The sequence below is a fragment of the Cygnus olor genome, chromosome 4, assembly GCF_009769625.2.
Source record: "Cygnus olor isolate bCygOlo1 chromosome 4, bCygOlo1.pri.v2, whole genome shotgun sequence".
NCBI lineage: Eukaryota > Metazoa > Chordata > Aves > Anseriformes > Anatidae > Cygnus > Cygnus olor.
This window is the reverse complement of record NC_049172.1, coordinates 41,514,701-41,538,536: the sequence shown is the minus strand read 5'-3', so window position 1 is coordinate 41,538,536 and position 23,836 is coordinate 41,514,701. Positions and strand designations below refer to the sequence as shown.

At 41.5% G+C, this 23,836-nt stretch overlaps 1 protein-coding gene and 1 long non-coding RNA gene across 2 annotated transcripts in view; one reads left to right on the top strand and one right to left on the bottom strand.

The window, feature by feature from the left end:
• Positions 1–3,483: 3,483 nt before the first annotated feature.
• On the bottom strand, positions 3,484–15,152 carry PGRMC2 (progesterone receptor membrane component 2). Its single transcript, XM_040555014.1, has 3 exons — positions 14,576–15,152; positions 5,435–5,590; positions 3,484–4,703 (listed from the first exon to the last, which is right to left on the bottom strand). Exons 1-3 carry the CDS (start codon positions 15,135–15,137, stop codon positions 4,606–4,608), a joined length of 816 nt encoding a protein of 271 aa, XP_040410948.1. The 5' UTR covers positions 15,138–15,152; the 3' UTR covers positions 3,484–4,605.
• The window catches only part of LOC121069176, a 26,254-nt gene continuing 17,520 nt past the window's right edge, over positions 15,103–23,836 (top strand). Inside the window, exons 1-2 of the long non-coding RNA XR_005819308.1 lie at positions 15,103–16,700; positions 21,364–21,498. This is a non-coding gene — a long non-coding RNA (uncharacterized LOC121069176). The remainder of the gene's footprint in view (positions 16,701–21,363; positions 21,499–23,836) is intronic.

Here is a 23,836-nt window from a genome sequence, read left to right as displayed (position 1 = left end):
TAAAATATTATCATCACAAAACAAGTAAAGTTTGTAACCAGAATGGGGGTAATTACATTTTCTCATGAATTTTGCAAGAAGGTTGCATTGCTAGACTAGAGCTCTATGAAACACAAAGTTGCTGCCTTCCGGTACAGTGAAATGCACAGAAACACAAGAATCCCCCCAGCAAAGGGAAGACTTCTGGGTTTGGTGAGTTTTGTTTCTTGCTTTAATTTTCACATAAACAACCCTTAACTGGTATTAGAACTAGCCTTGGCACACATGGTCAAGTAAAAGCAAGTCTAAAACCCTGTCTGTAAACACCTGCTAATAACCATTCACCTTTAACCATAAATTGGAAGTCTGTGGGAGGATTTACCAGTAACAGTCATACTTAATTATTTATTTGGTTTCCATATTGAATCCTTTAAGGCCAGAAGTACGTTATTACTACTTGTAAGTAGGAAAAGGCCTAAATTGCCAAATCTACAACTGCAATTGCATCATTTCATTCATGGCTGAAAAAAATGAGTCAGATGACAGTTATAGTAGGTTTTTTTTCCCCACAACCTATACTTTTATCTGTAACATTAAAATGGGAAAGAACCAAGACTGCAAAAAGGAAGATAAAGCCACAGGACTTCATTAGAAACCCAGGCTTCATAAATGAATTTCAGAAATACTTCATAAAAAAACTACACAGCTTTGGCCTAAAGAAAAAAAAGCCACCACACAGAAATGGTTAGAAAGGCTGTTATATTCGAAGTACTAGGTCTTGGTCAATATTTTGTATTATTTTATACAACAATGCATGTGTTTCCTGGAGGGAAAAAAAAAAAAAAACACAAAAACACCCACCAATGCACAGAGAAAAGAAGTATCAAAGACTCAAAAAAAAAAGACTAAGGTTTAACTATTTCTTGACCTTTTCAATCAATAGGTATCAATGAAGATACTGAAATCAACTTGATCTCACAGAAAGGAAAAAAATAAAAATAATTTAAAATATTATAATAGCTTAGACTAACTATTTAAACTGAAACAAGACAAGAAGCAGAAAGTACCAAACTGCTATTAAATGCTGTGCCTAGACTCTGAAGGGTAGAAAATACAAATCTTAACCAAGGAAAAGTAGCTCTAGCTCAATAAAAACGTATGAACAATTACAAGGATGTGGAAGGATAGTTCTGAAGTGCCTAGTGAAAATTTGGTCTGTTCAGATTAGGTAAAAACATGGCACTTCTTTTTCTTTTTAAAACCACAAAGATTTTAAAATGTTCTGCTCTAAGAAAGAATGTTTTGGGAAGCAAGGTACTGATGAGGCAGAAGTGTCAAAACAAATGACTGCTCTTAAACTAGTTTAAGTCTAGCCTAAGAAAACAACCAGTATCTTAAACTGGAAGTGCATTTTGTTTCTACTGAAGATAAGAAATCCTCCCTTCAAGCCCCTTATGTTGCTTAAACAAAAATTTAACACATGGTCAGTATCAGACTGTCATTTTCAGTAGTTTATAGTGAATTTTGACTAAGTGATTGACACAAATGTTATAAGGCTGAGTGTCTCCAAAAAAATTGTAATACTAATTGCCCTGGAGCTTCCACAGACCCAATGTTCTGAACTACCTGCTCTGTGTGTCAGCTTTTTGCAGAAATGAAAGATACAGGATGCTTTAGAGCATCTTAGGTTGTCAGCTTTAAATCACTAAAGAGTTTTATGCAGGCTGAATGAGACAAATTTAGATCTACTAGACATCAAAATATTGGATTAAGTCTGTGTAACATACTGCTATCATAGAATGACAGAAGTATAGTTTGTTTTGTAGTCTTAACAATTACCATTAAATTACATGAAAGCAAAAAATCATCCTTTTACCCATCCTTGATCACTCGTCTATTTAACCGATCTTAAACCACAGAAGATTGGAGCAATGCTCTTTTTAAAAAGATCAAAAAACATTCATATAATTTTGATCCTGTTAAGCTTCATTGCAGTTCCTATAGCAAGGGAAAGGAAAAAGCTGCATTGGGTTTGGAAGTCTTAACCATATGTGTCACTACTGTTCTCTCTGTGGTAGGAAGTTTCTACATAAAACAGACACAAGCAAGATAAACAGCTAAAGCTACAGCTATGCCAGATGTAGCAACAGTAATAGCTGTAACGAGTAAATAGCAGAGTAACTCACGTCAGGCGTTAGGAACTTGCAGCCATGACTTTGTACAGTAGAAGCTGTAACACAATCATATGTGTATTTTTATAGCTGGCTGTCCTATTTGATACTGCCATAAGCCTTCTTTTCCTGTTCCACAGCTACATGTCTTGATGCCATCATGAGGAGCAAAAGCTAAAAATGAAAGGCATACTCTAAATGAAGTGTAAAATCTTTTATAGAGAGATTTGCTAAAAGAAAAAAAAAGAGTAGTCAAGTGTCCAGAGAGAGAACTAGCACTGAAATACTCCTAGCTGCTGTCCTGTGCGAGAAAGCTTTTCTTCATTTGTTGGTCTCTCTCCACTCTTCCACCTAAAACACATATTTTTGTGGTTAGTTTTACTAACATGCCCAGCATTTCAGCAGCATTAGACGCTTAGTAGATACTTAATATAGTAATAATGTGCAAACAGAAGTTTGGACACTGCATCAATGCTCAGTTAAACAAGGATGTGACCTAAACAGAAACCAGCACTTTCATGAATTATATTCAGTAACTGAATAGCCAACATGCCTAACTGGATTGTTCAGCCTGTACAAGAACCTGCTAGTGTAACCTAATAACTCTGTTGAAATGGCTTCAATTCTGTTATTTCTTCTGCTGTGATAAAACTTATATTTCAAGCGTGGACATGCAAGAAAGAGAAATGAATCTGCCTTCTAGGACACATGATTTACAAGTGATTCAATGGTGTATTTTTGTTTCATTTACATCAATATAAAACCCATTCAGTCAAACAGTAATAAAAATGCAGTAGTTCCTGCAATTTCTTAGTTTACAATTCAACAGAATAGATGGATAGAAATCTGTTACTGTAGACTTATCACAGGTGGAAACTGCAAGCGGAAGTACAGATGTAAGCCATAAAGCTGTGAGACACGAACTTAATGGTGTCACAGTTACAGATTTAGCAAAGCAGACAGTGAAATTTCCGCAAGATGTTGAGTGATACGCATGTATTGATCTCCAACATCCTGGTCCTGTAAGTGACATGAGACACAGTCCTCTTACTGCATGTTATACTTTTTCCTAGAATGCTTCTCCCTTATTTACAATCAGTTCATTTTTTTTCTAACATAACAGCATTGGCATAGGTTTATTCTTTTAACTAGTGCTTACCTGAGTAAGTCTTCCAGGTTCTCCAAAAGATGGGACTTTAAAAATAATACCCCAAGAGCTAGGAACAATATTAGTAGCAACAAATGTTTCACATCCCGGACTTCTTCCCCTTACTTTGTATTCTATCATATTCCAGCTCTGCTTAGCAGCTTCTACATAAAGTCTGACAGCACATTTGGTATTGTACATGCTTTATTAAAATGGTACTCGTATTTACAATATCTGCAGAAACAATCCCTCCCAAGTCTTGCATTCAGACAGACACGCACACATACACACGCGCGCACGCCCCTTCACTCTACAGGGGTGTGAAGGCTATGCTCCCAAAAGTTAGGCAGCTTCTGGAAGAGGAGGAAGGGTGACTTTTTTTTTTTAATTACTTAAAAAGAAGCATGGGAGTATGCATTTGGCCATCACAATGCTAATTTAAGTATATGTAGTATTAACATATGGCAGTAACACTGAGTATTCCTCTTTTACATTCTATACACAGAATGACATCAAGGTTTTCCAGTCAACAGAACTTTCTAACTTCAGTCTCAATGCTGCTTGTAGTGACTATGAAACCACGATTTGGGGCTTTCCCTTAAAACAATTCAAGTTTATGTAAGCGAAATAAGGCACAATTAATATTTGATTTGATTTAGACAATGGGAAAAAGGAAGGTGGGGAGGGCAGGCTTCAGATAATAGTTGTTGCAGAGGAAACAGTTTTACCCAATCCTTTTGAGGAAAGGATGAATTTTACCCCCATCCTGATCTGCATGGACTTCTCGTAGAGAACTGAAGTATTCTGCCAGGGCTACTAACGCGCCCACATACAAAACAAAATTGGAAATTCACATTTTCACACCAGTTTCAGTAGTCTAACCTACTGATACTGATGTACATGAGTACATCTTTCTTTAATGCTGAAGGAGAAGACACACATGAAACAAGTTTCAAATCTTTCACTGAGCTTGAAGACTCGCGTCTTTAAAGAGCTTGTAATATATGCTATTTGAAAAGGCTTCAGCTTACTGATAAAAAGGAACAGCGTTTTTGCCTTTAAATCCCTGGCCCCTCTTCACTAACGAAGCCTTACCAGACATTACAAATAAACTGCAACAAAACGGTTGGCAGCACAAATAATGTCTAGTATTCAAATCTTCATTTGTGAGTATATTATTTTCCTTGTACAAAACCTGTTGAATGTTTTTCGCAGCAGATGAACTGTACCCAAAGATGCAGGACATTCTGTGATGGGGAATAAGAGGTTGCAGTTCCGAAGGCCCCTGACTTTGGTTGTTTACAAAGTTCATTCCTGTTTAGTGTGATCCTTGGTATCTTCCTCATCTGTGTATTCTGATGGTTCTTCCCCTGGTTTTAGGAGTCTACCTACGTAGTCATATTTTTCTGAAAGAGATTTATGATTCCATTACAATCAAATACAGTTAGTTAGCCTGCAGTGCTGCAAATGCACTTCTTCCCATACATGCTAAAGTTCTGAGCCTGAATCCCTGAAACTGATGGCAATTTATCAGCAAGCTCAGCTCTTAAAACAATCTTGATACCATTGCTGCTCACCACTTTTTCTGCTCACAGTACTTTGTTTCAGTTCTCCCACAGCTCATCAGCCCAGGTTTATCACACAGTGGCTGAAAACGCTGCTACTAAATCCAGCACAAATTCCCTCAGCTTGTTTTGATTTCAATTAATGTGAAAAATTGTTTCCCCTCCCTCCAGAGACATACTTTCATACTCCTCAGAAATTATTTCAAGACAAACTTGTTCAACGCTTCATGCCAAAACAGCTCTTAGTCCTAATCATAATTCAATGGAAGCCAAAGCCAACGATGTGAGAGCAGGAATTCATTGGCTAAGCTACAGTGAGATTCAGGAGTGAAACTCTACGCTGCATAGCTGAGAACACCTTTCTTGTACAAAGCCAGCAGCCTGAAAAAGCTATAGCAGGATACAGTAGAATCCTCACTAATCCCTGAAGTTCCTGGTCATTTCCTAAGAAAGCTACACTGCGTTATTAACGTTGCCATCAACATCTCTTTAAAAGATGCCCCGAGCCCAAATCAGTCATTTTTATTAAAAGCATTTCCTTAAGCTAAAGACGTTCTCATTTGAGAATTTACCTTTAAATTGCATTTCCCACTCTCTTACACTTTCCATCTGTACAGCATTTAAGTCCGATAGGTCATCATATTCATCTCTGAGTGCATCTTTATCTAGACAGAAAGTTGCTAGTCCCCTGGAGGCATCTCTGCCAGCAAATATTCCGTATGGACCCTCTGGAAACAAAAAAACAAAACCAATACCTTCAAGTCTTTGTTTATGGTGTCTGATCTCAATTCATTACAATCTGCTGAAGCGGTGCATCAAAAGTCCCACAGTTTTGCAGTGACAGGAACAGCAGCAGTTTCAACACCATGGCTGTTCAACGTTCAACAACACTGCAATTCAAACTTAAGTATCACTCGGAGATAAAGTCTGCTGAGAGAAGCAGAATCGGGAAAAGAGCTTTGGAGGGGTATCTGGAAAAAACCCTGACACTCGGCGCACGTCAGGTGATGCAAATTTCAAAGAGACTGGAGGCTGGAATTCAAAAGAAAGCTACTTCTATTAAGCAAAACAGAGAATATTAAAAGTCACGCAAGAACAGAACCAAATTATATAGACATCTTAGAAATCCATTTAAAGTGCTAATCAATCATTTCACTTCACTTATAGAACCACCATAACTTGACAGACAGCTCGTCTTTTGACACGTTTCTTATGCCTGTGGAAATCACCCTGCAAGTGGTTTTCCTCGTTTATTTTGGGCAGCAGATCACCCATATACCTGTCCTGTATTGTTCCTGAAGACTGCACCGATCTTCATGTTAAGAATGTAAAACTAGTGTTGTGTTTTTTGACTGACACAAAGCAGCACAAAGACACTGATAAAATACTGAGCTTTTCAAAGCTAAAATTTTCAAAGAAATAATGCCATGGGAGTGGGATGATTTGTAAACCAATAGCTTCAGAATGAGGTTGGTAACTGGCTTCCCCAAACTCAAAGAACTTCAAGCATACCATTATCTTAGTTTTTCTTAACCTAAAACCAACTACCTTAATTCAGCTCAATTAAACATACAGAAAAAGAACAACAAAAACCCCAACACTTTAAAATTTTCTACACTAACAGTGGCTAAGCAGCAGGGAAATGCCCAAGGCATTACAAAGAGTGGTCTCTATTTGAAAACAAATAGGCCAGGACCCTTCTCTGGCTCACCTCTTGGAGACAACAGTGGCCGTCAGCCTGAAGAAAGGGCAGCACTCATGGTAAGAACGAACATAAGCAAGTGGAAACGCACTGTCCCTCACCCCTACTGCTGTAATGACTAACAGCACCCCTGTGCTTGTCCTTTCGGATATTTAGCTCCAGGAACGGCGTCCACAGTAACCACTTCTGTGATCAGGGAATACATCTGTGCTATTTAAGAAAAAGTCTTGAAAAATGGGATTCAGAAACTGAAAACAAACCTATACCAAGATGTTTAATTTATTCATTTAGTGTGCTAGTCACTTCTCATAAACCAGATAAGAGGTAGTAATGGCCACCACCTGCAATGTAACAGAGCTCTTCAACAGGAAGTCTTGCTTTACTCCAAAACAGCCACCATTCAGCTCATCCAGCTGTTGATGTTCTGAATGAAGAACACGGGACCACAAAGTTATAAACTGCTTTTGCAAAGATCACACGCAATCCATAAATCCTTGAGAGCAATTACAACTTGCTATGTAACCTCCCTGCCAAGAGTATTTTGTCCCAGATTTTTCCTTTCCCTGAAGTGCTTAAACCAAAGCTTCCATAAACTCTGCTGGCTGTTTGAGTAACACGTTCTCAAAATTCTGGCTAACCAGTGTTAGAGCAGGACACTGCCCCTTCCCTTCAGCTCTGCATTTAGTGGTTCACGGAGCTTTACAGCCACTGCTGAGAGGCCACCTCCTGATCCACCAGCTTGATTTCAAGTATTTCTATTAAAGAGAGAATTACTTTATATTTATCAGTACCAAGCCCTGAACACCCTTACATCTCAATAACACACTTAGCTGAAAGCATGAATGCCTTTAGAGCATCTCAGTTTACTTTAAGACTAATGGATCCAAAATTTCTGCAAATATAAGGCAGTGTTATTATACCACAACTTTTTTTTTTTTCCTTTTCTAGAACTGATTTTATATGTTCTAGCATGTTTACTACAGAAGTATTCAGGAGCCACAGAGAAACCACCAAGCCAGGTCCAAGCATTCAGCAGAATGCTGACTGATAAAAACAAGCCCTCAGACCTCAACAGCATCTCAAATTCCAGCTCTGCAAACCTAACTTAAAGATGTGTCACATTCTTTCATCCCTTACTAAAAAGCAACTACTGAATCATTTAAAAAACGATCATTTAAAAAATAAAGGAGTACAAGCCCGGCTTTACCTTAGTTAAAGAGTTGCTAAAGCAGAAGTTCAGACACCTCGATATGAGCAATCTACTTGAAAATTTAAAGCCTCTATTCAGATACTTCTACACAGAGATTGAACAGAGCATTTTATATTAACATAGAATATACAGGGCTGGTTTTTGCTGTAAGCCTTTGTCTGTTATTCACTTTTACATGAATGGTCTTAAAAAGGTCTTAAAATGGTCTTAAAAAGCACATCAGATTTCTAGGGAGAATCACTCAGGAAGGTGCAGCATGGAGAACTCAGGGGGGAAAAAACCCTGCCTCGTGAGAATTACTCCGTGGCAGACATTAATGTGATCCTTACAGTCCTCCCACTGAGTTCTTTCATGACCAGATGAAATTCTCTCTGCAACTCCTACCTATAGTCAGTCCTTCTTTTGTTTCCTTTTGTCTGCCTGTCTAGACTGGCTCCTATTCTAAATAATTGATTGCATCACTGATACACGTACTGAAGAGATTGTAAGGAGAGATGCTAGTAGCAAAGGTATGTACACTAAACCAATTTTTCACGACTGCCTCGAAATTTCAACCGTTTTCTTTTCCTATACCCCCAGATTAGCTACTTCCTAGTCCAATTCTTCTTTAACCAATTCTCCTCCCACACCTTGTTGGCATCTCACAGCAACAAAAGGAAGTCAGGCAAGGATCAAAAATCATTAAAACATCTCCTACACATTCCTTGGCTACACACGGCTCTGAGCCTCACACCAGGGAAAAGTCTGTTCCCTGAAGAACACTTTTCTTCCCATCCCTGCTTTCACACATGGAAACACTGCTACACAGCCTTTATTTTAGCATAAGCTCAGCTCTGAGATGAAACCGTTATCGAGACTATGCATTTGCCTACGTTATCTCCACATCTGTCACACCACATTTGCACACTGCCTGTTTCCCTGTGTAAAGTCCCCATTTACCTTACAACCCTACCTTGCATAAAGCATGTCCTTCATTAAGCCGGGGCAGGTGCAAAATGTTGCTCCCCACCGCCTGCTTCAGCCCCCAGCAAGTGCAGATTCTCACTTCCTTTCAGGATCCAATTAAAAATCTGGACTTCTTGATGAATTTGTTCCAGCCTGACATTCATCTTTACTCACAGATGAACTGAGTAGGCTTCAGACTTGGCAAAATCAAACTCTCTTCAGCCAAGGAAAATACCTCCCCAATTCCTGTACTCGGGAGCAGGATTTCAGCACCTCCTAGCCTGTTTTTGGATCTTAAATGATTATTTAATTTCTCTTTGCTTATATATGTCAAAAAGCAGCAGACACAGAAAAATAAATTTAACATTAAAACACGGTATTTAAAAATTTTGAGAGAGAGTTGAAGCTATCCAAGCTGAAGTTTTTATTCGCAAGCGCTGTTTACAGTCACTTGGTCCAAAACACACTAAGCTGGATCTTGGAACAGCACGTGGTTGAATTTTCAAATGATTTGTCCACAAATTCCCCCCAAACCTATGCTGGAGCTCCAACTTTTGAGTAGATATTCTCGGTGTACCAGCAGGGCTGTCTGAGCGCTTCAGCTGCATACCAGTTTTGCAGAAGATCCCGGACTACTGCTCCAAGACCAGCCGTGGAGGCGAGCACTGCTCACCAAGGTCTGGTTGCTCCAGCTCTGTGCAGGGACCTGCACCGCCAACAGCTGCACGTGGGCTTCGGTATCTAACAAGGCGATGCCGTAATCTACGCAACGGCACTCATTCTCGCCAGGCTGATGCAAGCCCTCCGAAGAAGCCACGCAGGCTGACAAGGTTCAGTTGTAAAGCAGCTTCCATTTCTGGGAGCAGCCTCCAAGCAGTCCCTGGCCATGCAGACCCCTGCAGCTGCTCTTTGCACCCATGTGTGCCACACAGACACTGGCAGCACAGCCCGGCTTCGTCTGCAGCTTGGAAATTCACAGGCAGCTTTTAAGCTGCAGACAAGAATAAGGACAAATCTCTCTTTTAATATAAGTGAAGGGAACAAAGGGAGAAAGACCAGGAATTTATTGACGGCTGCACTGTTTTACCACCTGGTCTACCTTTTCCGGTCAAAATCAATGCAAAATTTCCATTACGTGTTTAAAATTTTCCATCTGAATCCCGAGATGTTAGTTTAGTGTTGCTTCTCTTACAAGGGAATGAAAAAACTACAAATTATACAAAGCCATTTTGAGACGCAGCTTAAAAGCAGCAGCTTTCTCGTAAGATGTATCATTGGAATTCAGGGTGACATTTTCAACTTTACTGCTCCAGATTCACATGAAAGGAAAGATTTGGATCAACCTCAAGTTACAACTTGCATGGAAAGTAACTGTTCTTACGAGGATGATCCACGAAGTCTACGTGCTAAAACAGGAACTGTTTCGAAAACGGATTTAGGGCCTACACCTGACTTGTTGGGCACAGGGCTAGAGGGCCTTGAATCTTCTCCCTCTCTCTCTCCTGCCTGCTTTCCCTCTACCTCCGTGAGGTAAGCGCAACAACCACCGACCCAATCTGAACTGCAGAGGCAGACAAAAAGCACTGCGAGGAGTTCAGTTGTCAGGGGCTCCTGGAAGGCAGCTCCACGCTGGAGGAGGACGCAGATCACACCGCATCTCCTTAGCGAGAAGCGCTCTGCCCACTGCTTCGTTCCTCAGTAAGGCGAGCGATGCTGGCCAGGTTTGTGACTGCATGCAAGAGAGATTCCCTGCTTCGTACGGGATTGCACACCTACAAGTCACTGACAACGGTGAGACGATCACACCGCAATAAATCACGCCTCCAGCATACCTGCCCGGCCCCCAGACCTCAGGTGGCTAGAACCTGAATGATTTAATAGGAACTAGGGATTTATCCAAACAGACAGCATTACCAAACTTCCATCAAACACACAGCTGTTCCAGTTTTAAGATTCCTTAAAGTATTGATATTATTATTAATATTCAGCCTATTAAGGGGCGAGGGAGGGAGCCCACAGACACAAAGCAGGAGCAGCGGAGGGCAGAGAGATGCATCTTCCTGCACAAAACCACTGCATTGTCCCCTGCTCTCAGGGAATGGCTCTGAACTTTTTTGGTTCTACTTCTCCTGGTAGTAATTTTCCAGAAACACTATTTTTGAAAAGTTGAGTCTTGGGGCAAGACGCAGCTCCCTTACAGACACAGAGGAGCTGGCAAGCATCAAAATAAACCACAGAAGACCCACACCTTACAGGAAGCACTTCCCCCCAATCTTATCCTCTATAGTTATCTGTAAGCCCTTGGCCTGTTGTGTTCTTAAGATAAAGCCACCCTTAACAGAACCCTCCAGACACAGCACACGTGTCCCTCCTGCAGTATTTCATGTTGCCATACCATGCTCTTGGAAAGGAAGTATTCAAAAGCATCAGCACCAACCAGGAGGGTAACTTTTAAATACAGCCACAATTAAGCTTATAGCACTTAATTCCAAAGGAAGTCTGGCCCCCTCGGGTTATTTTTACACAAATGATGGAGGAAATGGCAATGTTTACTACAGATCTTCTCAGTCTTTAGTATCAGAAATTGTAGTTCTTATTGCATTTGCAACATGAAGCAAAGCTAATTTTCCCCTAATGAAAAATGAAATACGATGGAGATATTTGTGGAAGGAAACACTACTACTACCTAATATATTCTTCTTGGAAAAAAAAAATGGGAAGTAGACACCTTTGTGACACTTTGAAAGACAGAAGTGGGTTAGAAATGAATTCACAGTGAAAATGCGGGGATGGAAAATCAGGAAATTGATTTTTTTTTAATTGTGAAAAACTAAGACCCAAGAAGTGATGTGGAACAGTTGCTTACACTGGATCACATATAATCCTGCTTTGTCATGTTCTAAAGCCTATATTTTTCATAACCGCACAGAGTATTTGGTAAGTTTATCTAACTAAACCTGTTTATAGCATTATACTAGCACACCAATTTAAACTCCATTAATATTAAGATTTGTTAAGAGTGTTTTATCTCTTATTATCCCCTTCGACTGACCAATAAACTACCAGGAATCTTAATGTAAACAATTGTGAAATTTAATGTTATCATAGCTGAAACAGTAAAAGCTATGCCTCGTGACACAGGTGTAAAACCAACACAGCACGCAGGAAAGGTATCGATCACTAACTCTAAGACATGAGACGTGATCACGGATGGGGAAATCACTCCCCAACAGTTCCTCTGATGTTCTGGTTCCATGATATTTTTAACAGTGAGCCATTAACAGTTTGCTTTATTGCTTTTAGAGCTTGCAGATGATAAAGGGAAAGGTAATTAATTAAGATTAATAACCAAGCATTCTAGAACACTTACTCATCTGGGCACAAACCAAAGCAATATTGAATACAACTAAAAGTAAAGCGTTGAAGCAAAGGGTATGCTCGCAAGACAGAGGACTATCCTGGGAAGCAGCATTTTGGAAAAGAGGTGTGTAAGTGAGGTTTTTAAAGAGTTCAGTGTAAGCTGACTGATTCTTGGAGGCACAGACCAGACAGTTGAACATGTGACACAACCTTCCTGCTCTCACCTGAAATGCATTAGACATACCAAAGACTAATTACCACTGGGATAAACTGTGGAAGTCTTAAAGGAAACAACATAAGAAAAAAAAGTTTGAAAATTGTTTTGATTAAATGCTCAAGAAACTGAAATTTTCAATCCTATTTGAAAGGATGACTTGAACAGTCTGTCCATTTTTGCTTTAAATCTTAACCGTAGGTATTTAGTGGGCTCTTCGGTGAAATAGACCAAAGCATGACAGGACTCAGTGGATGGAAATTTAAAAATAGCAGAGCTTCTAATAAAATCAAAGCTTGGTGGGACCTTTAATAGAATCTCAACTGTAGGACAAAGATCTGGACTGTAGGACAATTTTGTGCACTACAGGCCTTATGCTAGAGGCAGAAAAATAAGAAACAGCTTTGCATCCAAACTGTAGTGAAGAAGAAAGAACAGACTTCAAGACATCAGAAGGCTTCTGAGACAGCTGCGTTACTCAGCAGTCACCCAGCAGTCAAGCAATACCTGCAGTTCGATAGCAAGCCCTCAGCCAATGCTATTTGCTGCCCTCAAAGCTGAAGCTGTTTCGCATCAGTACCTCAACAAAGCATGAGCAGCACACAGTCCCAGCCTGCACTGTCAGCAAAGCCAGCGTCCTCAACCATTTCTTCTGTTAAAGAACATTTAGCCCTTGCTTTGTCAGTATGCTTTACACTTCTCTTGCTATACTCCAGCATTTTATGAGGCATAGAATTACCAAGAGAACTTCCACGGACGTCTAGCTACTCTGACAGAAGTCCTTCTGGAAAGGTGTAGCACTAGAAGCTGAAGAAGACTTCTCCACTCAACTCTTCTCGGATCTTTGAAGGCCTCCAACCATGCATTTGCTGTTTTTTCCTTTTCAACCAGAAAATATTTGCAAGAGAATACCTCCTGACATGCATCCACACAGGTAAACCACGTCAGCACAATTCAAAAATCAACACGTTTGGTAGAAAACAGAGCTGATGCACGGGTTGAGCATCACCATCCTAGCACTCAGGGTCCCACCTAGCAGAGAAAGTTGATGTCAGTTCTGTTACCAAAAGGACACCCTTCACTACAGGGTTAAAACCCAAACAAACATATTTGCTCCGCTCCACGAAAAGCTGGATGCACTGCTGTAGGGAAACCAGCTGCTGCCACTTATCAAAAAAGCAGACTGACATCCTAGACCAGAAAGCTTTAGCTTTCTCACAGTAACAGGCCTCCAGAGGTTGAGGATGTGAACCAGTGACAGTATCTGCAATGAAGAGGCCAGAACTCATGTTTGATATACAACAGTTCAAATGAATGCTTAGACTATGGCTCAATATCCTTTCATGGGGCAAGTTGTGAAGGAATCTGTCAACTGGCTGTTGTTTTAAGCTTCGTATGCATACGTAACATACGTTTCATTAACATATGTATTACCTGCATTTTACACCGGCACACAGGTCTCAATTTAAAAATCCCTGAAGCAAAAGTGGGACGAAAGAACTAGTCCGATGAAGGGTACGAAAGCTGCAGCACACCAGGCTGTATTCTCTCTGCTTTCCCGGTCAACAGACATAAACAAGGCATGGCCAGGTGGTTCAGCCTCCAGCATTAACTTTTTCAGTACCAGTCAGAAAAACATTTCAGTTATGGCACTTTCAGCCCGTGCGACTGGCAACAGAGCTGGTACCACAAACTTTGAGGGGAGCAGGAGTACACTAGCCTCAATGTGCTGTCACTGCTCGTCACTTCCCTGGTAAGGACCAAAGATTTGCACCGTTATGTATTTTTCTTTTAGTAACCTACGGTTAAAAAAAAAAAAAGCAAAAAATTGACTTAATGAATTGTTTCCTGGGGAAAAGGCACACAGTATCCTTTCCCTCCTGCACCCGCCATACAAAGAGGCTCGTCACACGTACCGCGAAAGCTCCTGCACGCTTTGATCAGACCGGCTTTTCCGAGGCACCGCTGTTTAAGCGAGAAAACGAGCAGCGGCCGTCGCCCCGCTTCCGCGAGCAGCGGGCACGGGGCAAGGCGCCGAGGGCCGAAGCTGCCCCCACCTCGCCGCGCACGGCACGGGCGCACCACGGCGGCCTACAGCGCGAGCAGGGCTGGCCGCGAGGCACGCCTTCCCGGCCGGGCACGTCGAGATCCCGAGAGCCACGCCGGCCACCTTCCCACCCCAAGGCCGCTTTCTGCGGCACCCCGTTACCGCCCGCCCTCCTGCGTGCTCCGGCCCCGGCCCAGCTCCGCGGGCAGCCGCCCGCTGCCCTCCCCGCGCTCACCGGGCCCGTAGAACTTGCTGCCTTTGGTCACGTCGAAGACCTTGCCGTTAACGGCCAGGAGGATGCGGGGGTCGCGGGCGCCGTCGAAGTGGCGCAGCTGCTGCAGGGAGAAGTCCCGCCGCTTCATCCGCGGCAGCGCGGCGGCCTGGCTCGGCCGCCCGGCGGCCCCCGGCCCGCTCCGCCTGGCCCAGCGGGCGTACAGCCGGTAGGCCGCCAGCAGCGCCAGCGCCAGCAGACCCACGTTCAGCAGCATCGCGCCGACGCCGCCGCCGACGCCCCCCGCGCCTCCCTCGCCCCCCTCCCCGCCGCCGCCGCCGCCGCTGCCCTCGCTGCCGGACCGCCCCTCGCCGCCGGCCGCCATCACCGCCAGGACAGCGCCCGCCGCGCCACGCCTCCCCCCCCGCCGCGCCACGCCCCCGCCGCCGCCGCTCCCCGCCCCTCTCGTTGGGCCAAGCGCCGCTACCGCGCCTGCGCGGAGGCGGCCCCGTTTCCCCCCCCACTCCCCGCCATGCGCGCGCGCACGGCCAGGTGGCGGGGGGGGCTCGCGCCGCCCAACCGTCATAACGTGCGGCCAACGGGCGCGGCGCGTGAGGAGCCCGGGGGGGGAGGGGGGGCATGGTGCAGAGCGTAGCCGTTCTGCTCCTCGTCAGCGTGTTCCCAAGCCAAACAGCCCTATCGTCGCGTTAATTTGTTACGCGAATGTGTAACCGGGCCTCGGGAATGTGAGCCTGCCTGCCTGAGCTCGGCGGGGCTGGAGTGTGAGACAGGGAGTACTTGGACCTGCTAAACTTTGGTACTCCACGCAGCAGTGTGGTGTGGAAGCATCCCTGCCTAATAACAACCTTGAGACCAAATCACAGTTTCATAAATAAATCGCACTTTTCATAACTCAGTTACAAACGTTGGAAAACTTGAACCTTTTCACAAATGGGTAAACAATGCAAGAGACTCAACCCAGCAGAAAATAACCCTAATCATACTTAGCATTTACATAAAGCTCTCCATCTCCAACACCTTCTGTGAGTAGGTGTTTAATCTTCTGCCCTCTGAGCCAATTTAGTAATAACTACCTCTGCAAGGAAACAGGATGAAGTTCTCACCGGTTAAAAACTTGCAATTAAAGTACTACTATTCTTCCTCCTAACCCAAGTAGGCTATAGTTAATATATGTATAATTAAACTCTAATAAGAAAGTCATTTTATCTCAACAAGTCACAGCTTGATTGAGATTAATAACAGTTTTCTTTTATTTTTAATCAAAGAATTGTAAAAATGTTGGGATTGTCTGGGCACAGCCATGGTGCAGGTCAGCAAAAGATCAGGTTATACTTTTAACTACAGTTTTCCTTCCTTCGTGACTTTAAATTAGAACTTCCACAACATTTTACTATGTTCTAATTTCATCTGCATTTTAAAGATGGGTTTACAAAACAAAAGCAAGTGGTAACAAATGTGAAGTACTTTTAACCACCTTCCTACCGAATTACTGTCTCCACAGTCATACTGACTGGCATGCATCTGTTTGAAAGCACGTGGTTTTCCACTGCACCACTGTGGTGTTCTGCTGTTCTGGAAGAAAATCCATCAGAAGTCAGTGTGAAGACCAGAGGCATCTCACCGTCATTTTTTTGGGCTGCCCACTTAAAGATTGTGTTGCTACCAGGGCTTGACTAGCATACGTCAACTCCTGTGAGCCTTGAAGCTGGTGCAGCAAAATGGCAGCTGTTGCTAATCCCCACATGAGAGCTGGAAACCAAGAGGCATTCCAGGGACCCTCTCTAAGGAAATGAAAGTCCGAGTTTAAAAGAAGTTCGCTTGAAGCGATTTAAACACTAGGAAATAACCAAATACATTAGAAATAACGCAATACAAATACTAAATATGCTGAGTGTACTTGGATTAGAACATTTCCAAACCCAGCAGAAAGAAAACACCGAAAACGTGTAGGTGCTGAAGTGCAGACGCACTAGCTGGTTGCCCTGCTGTCAGTGATAGACCTCACACAAGTCCAGATATGAAGTGCTGAGGATTTTGAGGTCCTAGCTCACCTGCAAGCACCTTCAGTGTCAGAACAGCACTGTTACAAGACAGAGGCACTCAGGATCTGCTAACACAAGTATGACAGGTAAACATCTTCCTGTCTTCCTTTATTTTTTTCCTGTGTTTGGTTTGCCAAGACAAAAAGCCTCTCGCTGTGAAGTGTAAAAATGACATTCTATAAACCTCAGAAAGAGCTTAGTGAGCCCTGGAAAGATGTACGTGAAAGAATATTACCAAGTTTCTAATTGCATATGTTATTGCTCAGTAGCTTTTGTTGTTCCTGAGTGATTATTTATTTATTTATTTTTTCTAACAAATTTTGAGGAATACCTAGAAAAGGAATAATTTACACTGTACTCATGTGCTACCTCATCTATTATTACCTGTTTATCCTCTAGTTCTTGGAGTTCTTATCTTTAGGTCTTCTATAATAATAGAGGATTCTATAATAATAATAGTAATTCTATAATAAGAGAATGTAATAGCCATTATTTCCATAGCAGGTTCTCTGCCATATCTGACATGACTTGTTTTAGCAACAAGAGTAGAACAGTAGTGTCTTTTAAAGTTACCTGCACGCTGGTGCTAGACTTTGATTTTTTTTTCCTTCATTAGTATACATTTGCTTCTTCAAAATAGGGCCTTCTGTGTTACAACGCGTTAAATATACTATGGTTTACTGTTGTATCTTTGTCCTCAGTTTCACTACTTCCCTTGAAGAATCTGGTAAATAAATCATCTGCTACCTACTTTTTTTGCTGCACATATGAAATAATTCCGTAATATTTCTTTAGAGGGAAGCAGGCAGGACTTCTGCCTTTTCCACTAGGAGGTGAATGCCTCAACTCAGAGCTGTGTTCATCAGCTTTTCTTTTCAAACACTGCTTATTACATTCTCTGGAAAGAAGACTGAACCCAGTGAAAAGCACAATGAGACTGGAATTTTACAAACAGAAACTGAACTCTGATACAAGCTGGTATCATTGCTAAAGTTTATTTTATTGATTTTGAAGCTGAAGAAGTATGTCTTACCACCCTAAGCAAGCTACATGCAAGACAGGTTAGGAGGTGAACTGTGCATGAAGGAATACGCAGATGTCTCAGTATATTTGGAATAATACAACGATCAATCAGCTCTATTGATTTTGGATATTTTTAAACCTAGGTTAATGTAAGGGATGCACTGATGATTCTGTTTTAAGCTGATGCAGTATGGAAATGCTTACTGTTGTGATCTATCTGCTTACATTCCTTTATATTTCATATTTATTGTAAGTGCTAAATGTAAACCTGTCTATAATTTCTTAATATTGTGTAACAGGGGCTCTTAATGAAGTGATACTGAACCTGTACGAGTTATTCAGAGATTGCTTTCAAAAATTTGAAAGTACAATACTAACAGCCTTATAGTGAAATTCGTATCAACACATACATTTTGTTTACAAAAGGCTACTGTTATGTCTTAGTCTTTGTAAATGGTGTGATGCCTGAAGTGCTTAGTCATGATATCGCAGAAATAGATTTAAGTTAATCGAACAAAAAAGTTTGATTTTGTTCATTTGTTATGAACTTACTCTAATTACGTACCTCACAGAAAAGTCTCTCAGACCAGGGCTGGCAGAAGGCTGTGAGCACTGGTGTAGCGCTGGCCCTGCCTCGCCACAGGGCCTGAGGTGGATTTGCTGAACCCAGAGCTCAGCTCAGCTGAGGAGCTGAGAGCTGCTTTCCTTCAAAGACGAGACTCTCAAGTAACTCCGACTCACAGCTCTTGGTCTCACAGTGGCTCTGGCACATACTGTTCAAAATCTGGTCAAGTATGTTACTGATATGAGGAGACATTTTCAAAAAACATATGCCAGTGCCTTTGCAAATGCAGGTTTTTAACAGGACAGCTAATTTGGGATATTTCCAACTGTATGCATGTGGTTGTGTTTTTTAATGGTAACTTCAGAACTGAATAATTAGGCTGAAGTGAAACAGCAGTGCAAGTACACAGGTAGGCCTTTGCGCATCGCCATATGGGAGCAAGAAGATAGATTTTCAATATAAACGGGGCATACTCCTACACTAAGTAACTACATTTTCATATTTGTCTATTGATGATATAGGAGAAGTACTAAATGCTCAGGCCTATTGTATAACCTCACAGTATTGTGGGATATATCTACAGAAAATGGGGACACTGCGTAAGACCTGCAGAAGACCTCCTCTTCAGGAGGTCTCCATAAAGGAGCACAGGACAAAAAAAGGCCGGTTACACAGACAGAAGAGCATAGCAAAGAGACTGGGGACAAGACCTGTCTGGAGGGTTGGGAAGTAGACTGTTTTCCGGTACATTGCAGCTCCTCTCACAGCTGCAGCGCCTCCTGCTTAGATGATGAAATAGATAATGAAACAGTATATATGTAAAGTCAGAAAATCAGTTGAACTGCTTAGTGCAACTGCAAATAATTGTAGGCATTCCTTTCTCCCAGCTCAGTTCGCACCCATGCAGGTGTGACCTTTAGCACACTGGGCAGAATTGTGCCTTGTGTATTTTACTAGAACACTGGCAAACCGAGCGCTTAGGTAACCAGGTTATGTTTATCTGTACAATCATGGAGTTTAAATGCTGTGAAGTCAATGAGAGCATTGCCACTGGCTTCACAAACTTAAGAATACTGGTAACTGTGACTTGGGTTTAAAGAGCTTTTTGTTGTTGTTTATGTTTGTTTTGGTTTTGTTTGTAGTTGTTTTCCCTCACGGAAAGCACCACTAACACGGATACTTTTCATTTAGTTTTAACACTGAGTGATTTAGCCCAATTTCAGTTAATTTTTGCATTCTAACTCTGTCTTGGGAGTATCTTTGCAAAAGATACTCCTGTGTTTATATTTATATTTTGTTTTGTAGCACGGTATGGTATCACATTAAAGACTCCTGTGGTAATTTCCTTGGTTCACCACAGTCATCTGCTAGGTTGTGTGCAGGTGCCTACCTCAGCTGCTGTGCTCTCTGTAAGCATTAGTGTTGATGCACAGTGCTGCTAGCTGTGAGTTCAAGATCACAAACAGCAGTAGGCCACTGTGGGCATTCCTTCTGGTCTCCATTCTCTTTTATCTCTTTGTCCTGCTTACCTGTGTTTCTATCTCTGGTCCGTTAAGTCTTTGGGACACTTTATATTCTACTGAGTCTTTAATCGCTAATTTCTTTATGGACTATTCCAGGCTGTGGTCCAGGCAGGCAGCTAATGAACCCTGGTTTTGTCCAGCCAAGGAATCACTGCAGATGTTCAGTAGCTGACCAGAGAAGCACAGCTACATTTGATAGGTAGTGGTAGGAAGTAGACTATGTGCCCCAGTTTTGACCACAGTGGAGTAAATATGCACAGTTAAGATTCAGTTTCAAGGCAGCTGGCTCAGTGCAGCATTTACAAAACCATGTTACAAGGCTAAAGTAAAAGCAAATAACTACACTAAAAGGCAGACCTTATCAATCAGAGGTCTGCCAGTGCCTGTGTTGCATACTTCCTCAGGGTACTTGGCCGGGATCAGAGCTGTGAATACCCTGTCTCCCATTACCACTTTTTTCTAATAGGAGGCCTGCTATACAGAGGGGCTCTTGGGGCAATTACAGTGCCTCAGCTTTCCAGTGAGCCTGAACAATCATTTCAGAAAGTAGTCCACTAGTTGCCCTAGGAGATTTCAGCAATGAATTTATGGGTGTTTCTTCAGGATGAAAGTGGAGGAACCAGAGTTTCAAGCCAGCGTACATTTTTTGTTTTCCATATCTGTTAGTTACAGTCTTGGTTTTCCTGGAGAGATCAGCTTCTGTCAAGGGCAAAAACCATTTAAGCAGCTTATGCGGGAGTTTGTTGCCCTCTTCCATCTGAAAGTCCACATCATTATTGAGGAGGAACATGGTAAATATATAATTAAGTGTAAATGTGTCATAGTAGAGACTTAATGACTCAAAGCATGGTTATATGGACACAGAACTTTCATTTATTTCATGATGGCATTAGATGCCTTTTCTGTTGTGTGTTGTCATAATCTGTAGAGCTGCATCATTTACACTCAATGGGAAACTGAAATAAAGTCTAGTCATAACTTAGACTACCTGTAATAGGACCTCTTCATTGGACAAAATGTTTCAGGGTTAAAAGTCACCAAAAGTCAGTCTGTCTTGGTAGGTCTTGTTTGTTTGTTTGTTTGTTTTTTGATGGAAACTGTGCACACATGCAGCTCCTGTTCTTGGGCAAGCATTCATAGTGAGGAGTAAACTGCTGAAGTCCTCTGTGGCAAAGTCCATGTTTTTCAGTTTCTGCCCTCTTTTTCTCTTTTTGATTGAAGAAAGGGGAGGAGGGTGCAGAATACAGCCAGATTATGGTAATCAGGTAACAGCAATTATATCAGCAGCTCACCAGTAGCAGTTGCCCTTCTCCTAGTAAATAATACTTAAAATTTATTATGCAGTCAGAATTTTGGTTGATTTGTTTAGTTAATAATGTGAACTTTCAGGGTCATTTCTGTTATTAACACTTCCATTCGCTGATACGCAGTATTGTCACCAGGACCTACAAAATTTCCTCTCCATTGGATGAAGAAATTTCTCTACTGGAATAAGATAGCATCTCATTGCTCAGAAAGACGGCGTAGCTGTTGTGTTAAAATTTGTAAACTGGGGCCTTTATCACAAACAAGCTAGGCAATGATTTTCATTTGTGAATGAATGTATAATTAATGAATTCCCCTTCTCTCATTTTGCAGGTACTCTGAGTATGGAAGAGCCATTTCGGAGACTGAGCAAGGCTGTTGCTACAGCCAGCAAACAAGTGTGTTTCATTCCCACTGACGTCGCTGTGGAGATGCAAGAGGAACACCAAATTCTAAGACTTATTGCAGGTACTATGGGAACGAGGAATAAGAACCTGACATGAGGAGGGTAATGAATAGTTTCAGAATCAAAAGTTCATATGCAGATACAGATTCTGTAAAGACTAATGAGGAGGTCCCAGAGCAATAGCGTGTATAGTGTAGCATGAACACATTAAAATCGTGACAGAGCATTTATAGACTTCATTTTCACAGATTTCACTTCAGTTTTCGATTGCACTAGACATGCAAAGCTGCAGAAGATGTTTGAAAAATGTCTTTTGTTAGCTGACAGAAGGTTTGATGCCATTGCTTTTAAATATTTCTTTTTATATGTTTCTAATATTAATGAAGTTGTTTATTTATTTAGATGCTGGTTGTCCACTTAGTCATAAGGAACTGGCAGTTAGGCCAGAACATTTTAGTGAAATATAGTGCAGTGTCCCTTTCTCACAGATGAGCACACACTAAAATCTGCTGGTTGTTACTGGACAGTGTGAGGGGGATCATGTCTGCTGAGCTAGGTGGCACTACCAGGGAGAGGGAGGTCGAGTGGGAAGGGTCTGAGGTCTTTAAAGCTCACTCTCCTGCTAAATACATAACTTGCCTCAATACATTCCTGGAAAATTTTTAGACACTATAGCAACATGTAAGATAGAATACCTTGCAAGTCTTTCATTATTGAAACCTTTTGAAAGTGAGTATATAATACTAACAAATCAAAATAGCAGCCTTTGACCTGCGTTTTACACTCACCTAGCAGAGGCGTGTATGACTGAATAAAACACAAGACACTGGAAAAGCAGGCTTAGTGTGCCTGCATCCATATTTTCAGTCTTTGCCCTCTTACCTTCTTTTAATTTTGAATAATGACCAGGACTAGGCTGAAACTAAACTGGAAATACATCTTCCAAAGAATCAATACAGTATTATGATTTAAAAGTCATTTTGTTAGAGTTGGGAGCTCGGGGTGGGGATTGGGGGGAGCATTAAACAGAAACAGACTCTAGAGAGTAAGAAAGAGATAACTGGTCTTTAATGTAAGTAGGGATTTGGGAACTTCCTGTTAACATCTTTGTTCAATGCAGTTTTGCAGAAGTATTTTTTAGAGACTAAACTTTTCCTCCAGTGTTAACAGCAACCATGTACTCTAGTAATTTGGGTTGAAAAGGGATTGAGTTATAGAGACAGCGTGAGGTGTGCATGAGAGTTCAGGCACAACATAAAGCTTGCACAGGACTATCTCCAACTGAAATTCAGAGTAGCTTGTTTTTTTTCTGTTCCAGTGCTGTTAGTGACTGCAAAGAGGTGAAAAATGACACAAAAATGTCCACATTGCACATGGGTGTATCTGAGTTGTCCATTTATACTGCCACATCTTTTTTGCTGAAGGGTGTTACAGCCTTTTTTGCCTTAAGTAAAATCATCTCTGTTTAGACCATGAAGGTCCAAAATCATGCATGCCAGTGTTACAAAAGAAGCATTCATGCTGTGTGGAGATCATGTTTGTCCCTATTTGAAGAACCATTACATTAGAGTAGGCTCACTCCACACCAGTATTTGACAGGGGGATTTCAAACAAATCTGTACTCTTTATTCACGCTCATAATAAAGTAACTAAAAACTAATTAATACACAGAGAAAATGAAGCAGTATAAGGCTGCATTTCTGCATTAAGTAATACCAAATCTGTGCATGCCGGATTTCCTGGCAGTAAAAATTTGATCTGTATTGGCGTGTGCACATGACTACATTTTTATCGAATCAGCCAGAGCATATGTTACAGTGTTTATGCAGATTTTATGCCAGCTTTCTGTCAGCTGGGTAGGATATATTGTTCCTGATCCAGCATAAAGGTAGAGTAGTGTAAACAGACAATATCTCATCTGATGTGAACTCTCCTGGGACAAAATTATTTCGTCAAGGTATTTACTATCTCACAGGATGATAGCCTACCACCCTAATATGCTGTAAACCCTACAAAGTCCTTAGACAGATCTTTTTCAAGTCTGAGCATGCCCATGCCTGATTAGCTGTAAATAGACTGACATTTTTTTCCTCAGAGGGAAAGAAGGGTAGAGTCACAAATTCAAACTATATTTTACACCTTATATACAGAAATGGTTGAGAATATGGTTTATATAGAAATTCCAAGTGTACTCATGTATAAATGTAAATAATGAGATGGGAAAAATTGAGTCGTACTGATAGTTAGTAACATAATTCTTGAAATTACAGGGTTAGGTTCAGGCCCATATTGTGAAAGAGAAAAGATTTGATTTTGTGCATCCCTCTATGTTTCTTTTAAATATGCAGCTGCATATTTATGTATCATATTATGTCATACTATGTATCTCTGGCATTTCAT